General features: G+C 44.3%; 1 protein-coding gene across 1 annotated transcript; it reads right to left on the bottom strand.

The window, feature by feature from the left end:
* Positions 1-722: 722 nt before the first annotated feature.
* On the bottom strand, positions 723-1,022 carry LOC111549965 (ribosomal biogenesis factor-like). The gene is made up of 2 exons (XM_023223156.1): positions 879-1,022; positions 723-785 (listed from the first exon to the last, which is right to left on the bottom strand). Exons 1-2 carry the CDS (start codon positions 1,020-1,022, stop codon positions 723-725), a joined length of 207 nt encoding a protein of 68 aa, XP_023078924.1.
* Between the last annotated feature and the right edge of the window lie 3,125 nt (positions 1,023-4,147).

Raw genomic sequence — 4,147 nt, 5'->3', positions numbered from 1 at the left:
GGGAAGAGTTGGTGGTGAAGAAGAACCCGGAAGTGCACCATCCTGCCTCCGTTCGTCCAAACACTATACACATTTTATACAGGTATATACGTATATATGTATATATGTTTTCAAACTTAATATCACACTGAATACACTACATTGCATCTTTTTTTGTATAACACGTTTATTTTAGTCCAGGAGTGGTGGTTTACACCTGTAATTCCAGCGCTTTGGGAGGCTGAGGTGGGCGGATCACCTGAGGTGGGAGTTCAAGACCAGCCTCACCAAACATAGAGAAACCCCATCTCTACAAAAAATACAAAATTAGCTGGGCATGGTGGCGCAATGCCTGTAATCCTAGCTACTTGGGAGGCTGAGGCAGGAGAATTGCTTGAACTCAGAAGATGGAGGTTGCAGTGAGCCAAGATCGCGCTATTGCATTCCAGCCTGGGTGACAAGAGCAAAGTTCTGTCTCAAAAAAAAGAAAAAATACAAGGAAAAAAACCCCTAAAGTTAACTCATGTGGCTGCTCTTCACAAGAACACCATTGTTACAATTCAATGTATTTTTTTCCATTCACATTTAGTTGAAAAATATACATTTAATACAGGTACATGCATACATATGTATATATTTCTTCAAAGTTGGTATCACACTGAATAGACTACATTGCATCTTTTTTTGGTATAAAACATTTAATTAATTGGTCTTCGTGGAGAATTAGATGCATCACCACTGTATTATAACTGAGCCATTAATTTTGTAGCTTCATCAACATTAACTGGTTTGCTTTCATGGCGCTGCTAAGAAATCAGTTCTTTTTGCAGAAGTTCAAGAGAAAGGCCTTTTGAGAAATGTGGAAGTTCCTCTTGTATACTTACAAAAGCTTTGTTTACTCTGCTAACTTTTTCATCATTCCTAATGTTTATCTTAAGATTAGTGGTAATTGGTTTTGCTCTGTTTTTAGCCTTAAAGCTTTTTTGGCTGGCTGTATGAAATACATTCCTGGACTTCTGCCCTCTTAATTTGTTCTTGGCCATTGTCAGGAATTCAATACTTCTTAAGCTCAAGGTGATGCTGCATCTTTTTTTCACCTTAGATTTTTGCATATTTTACCATGAACACATAGTCTCCAAAAATGTGACTTTTGAGGCAGAATTATAAATATATATATATGTGTGTATATATATATTTTTTTTTCTTTTTTTTTTTTGAGACAGAGTCTCATTTAAAAAAATGCTGGATGTTGGCTGGGCGTGGTGGCTCATCCCTGCAATCCCAGCACTTTGGGAAGCCGAGGCGGGTGGATCACTTGAAGTCGAGATCGAGACCATCCCGGCTAACACAGTGAAACCCCGTCTCTATTAAAAATGCAAAAAATTAGCCGGGCATGGTGGTGGGTGCCTGTAGTCCCAGCTACTCAGGAGGCTGAGGCAGGAGAATAGTGTGAACCCAGGAGGTGGAGCTTGCAGTGAGCCGAGATTGTGCCACTGCACTCCAGTGTCTGTGACAGAGCCAGACTCCATCTCAAAAAAAAAAAATTAGCCAGACATGGTAGCGTGCGCCTGTAGTCCCAGTTACTTGGGAGTCTGAGGCAGGAGAATGGCTTGAACCTGGGAGGCAGAGGTTACAGTGAGCCAAGATTGCATCACTGCATTCCAGCCTGGGTGATAGAGCAAGACCCTGTCTCAAAACAAAACAAACAAACAACAACAACCAAAACTGCTGGGTGTGGCGGGTCACACCTGTAATCCCAACACTTTGGGAGGCCAGAGTGGGAGGATCACTTGAGCCCAGGATTTCAAGACTAGCCTGGGAAACAAAGTGAGACCCCCGTCTCTACAAGAATGTTTTTTTTTAATTAGCCAGGCCTGGTGGTGTGCCTGCAGGCATAGCCAGTAGGGAAGCTGAAGTGGGAAGATCTTTTGAGCCCGGAAGTTCAAAGCCGCGGTAAGCCATGATCATGCCACTGCACTGCAGCCTGGGAGACAGAATGAGACTGTCTCAATAAACAGATACTTACATACATACATAAATACATAAATTGGACTCATACTGCATATACAGTTGTTTTTCAAAACTCATTACGACATTGTGAATATTTCCCTATTATTAAATGCCGTAAGACCTGATTTTTTTTTCTTTTTTTTTTTGAGACACAGTTTCATTCTGTCGCCCACGTGGGAGGGCAGTGGCATTATCTGAGCTCACAGCAACCTCTGCCTCCAGAGTTCAAGTGATTTTTGTGCTTCAGCCTCCCGAGTAGCTGGGATTACAGGTGTGCACCACTACGTCTGGCTAATTTTTGTATCATTAGTCGCCACGGAGTTTTGCCATGTTGGCCAGGCTGGTCTTGAACTCCTGACCTCAGGTGATCTGTCTGCCTCGGCCTCCCAAAGTGCTGGGATTACAGGCGTGAGTCACTGCGCCCCGCATAAGACCTGATTTTTGATGACTTCATAGCATTCGAGACTGGATTTTCCTGTACTCATTGAACCAATGCCCTATTACTATATGTAAGTTTATGTTTTGTTTTCCTGTCTTTTTTTGCTTACAGTTGTAAATAATTTGATGAATATGCTGATTTTCATTGTTGGGTAGTTCCGTGGGTGTTTCTTTTTTTTTTTTTTTTTTGAGACAGAGTCTCGCTCTGTCGCCTGGGCTGGAGTGCAGTGGCCAGATCTCAGCTCACTGCAAGCTCCGCCTCCCGGGTTCCCGCCATTCTCCTGCCTCAGCCTCCCGAGTAGCTGGGACTACAGATGCCCGCCACCTCGTCCGGCTAGTTTTTTGTATTTTTAGTAGAGAGGGGGTTTCACCGTGTTAGCCAGGATGGTCTCGATCTCCTGACCTTGTGATCCGCCCGTCTCAGCCTCCCAAAGTGCCGGGATTACAGGCTTGAGCCACCGTGCCCGGCTCCGTGGGTGTTTCTTTAGGATAAATTATTTGACATAGAATTGCTAGTCAAAGGCTATCAAACATTTTAATATTGCCAAACAAGTCTCAAAATGCTGTTATCAATGAGCATTGATAATAAAACCTGAGGCCTTACCCTTTTTTTAAAAAATTTTTTTGAGACCGAGTTTTGCTCTTGTTGCCCAAGCTGGAGTGCAATGGTGCAATATCAGCTCACTGCAACCTCCGCCTCCCGGGTCCAAACGATTCTTCTGCCTCAGCCTCCTGAGTAGCTGGGATTACAAGCATACACCACCATGCCCAGCTAATTTTGTATTTTTAGTAGAGACCGGGTTGCTCCATGTTGGTCAGGCTGGTCTCAAACTCCCAACCTCAAGTGATCCACCAGCCTTGGCCTCCCAAAGTGGTAGGATTACAGGCGTGAGCCACCGCGCCTGGCTGCCTTACCCTTATTTATTTATTTATTTATTTATTTATTTTTTTGAGACGGAGTCTGGCTCTGTCGCCCGGGCTGGAGTGCAGTGGCCGGATCTCGGCTCACTGCAAGCTCTGCCTCCCGGGTTCATGCCATTCTCCTGCCTCAGCCTCCCGAGTAGCTGGGACTACAGGCGCCCGCCACATCGCCTGGCTAGTTTTTTGTATTTTTAGTAGAGACGGGGTTTCACCGTGTTAGCCAGGATGGTCTCGATCTTCTGACCTCGTGATCCGCCCATCTCGGCCTCCCAAAGTGCTGGGATTACAGGCTTGAGCCACCGCGCCCGGCCTATTTATTTTTTTTGAGAGGGAGTCTTGCTCTGTCACCCAGGCTAGAGTGCAGTGGCATGAACTCTGCTTTACTGAATGAAGACCTTGTGTAATCCATCGGCTCCCGTCCTCATTCAAGACAGAGATTTAAGCATAGATAAGAGGATATTCCCATGCTTCACTTTTAACAGGACGTCGGTGATTTTCATTGTGCCCCTTGGCATATTTCATGACTATGATTCATATGTGGATTCTTAATGAGAATAATTTACAAATTACTGTTCAAAGTAAATTATGGTGTCTATGCAACCACTACCTAAGCTAGAGGAAAATGGTGGGCTGGGTGTGGAAGTGAGCAACTCAAGGATATATACACACACACAAATACATACAAAAACACACACGCAGACACGACAGGTATCTGAAGCGTTGATGTCTCCGCTTGCTCTGTTACCTAAAACTAAAGTGCAGCACAGTATAGCTATTCTGGCCTCTATACAATTAAAAC

This window comes from Piliocolobus tephrosceles, chromosome 9 (genome assembly GCF_002776525.5).
Source record: "Piliocolobus tephrosceles isolate RC106 chromosome 9, ASM277652v3, whole genome shotgun sequence".
Classification (NCBI taxonomy): Eukaryota; Metazoa; Chordata; class Mammalia; order Primates; family Cercopithecidae; genus Piliocolobus; species Piliocolobus tephrosceles.
Note: the sequence above shows the minus strand (reverse complement) of the source record. Positions and strands in the feature narration are given on the sequence as shown.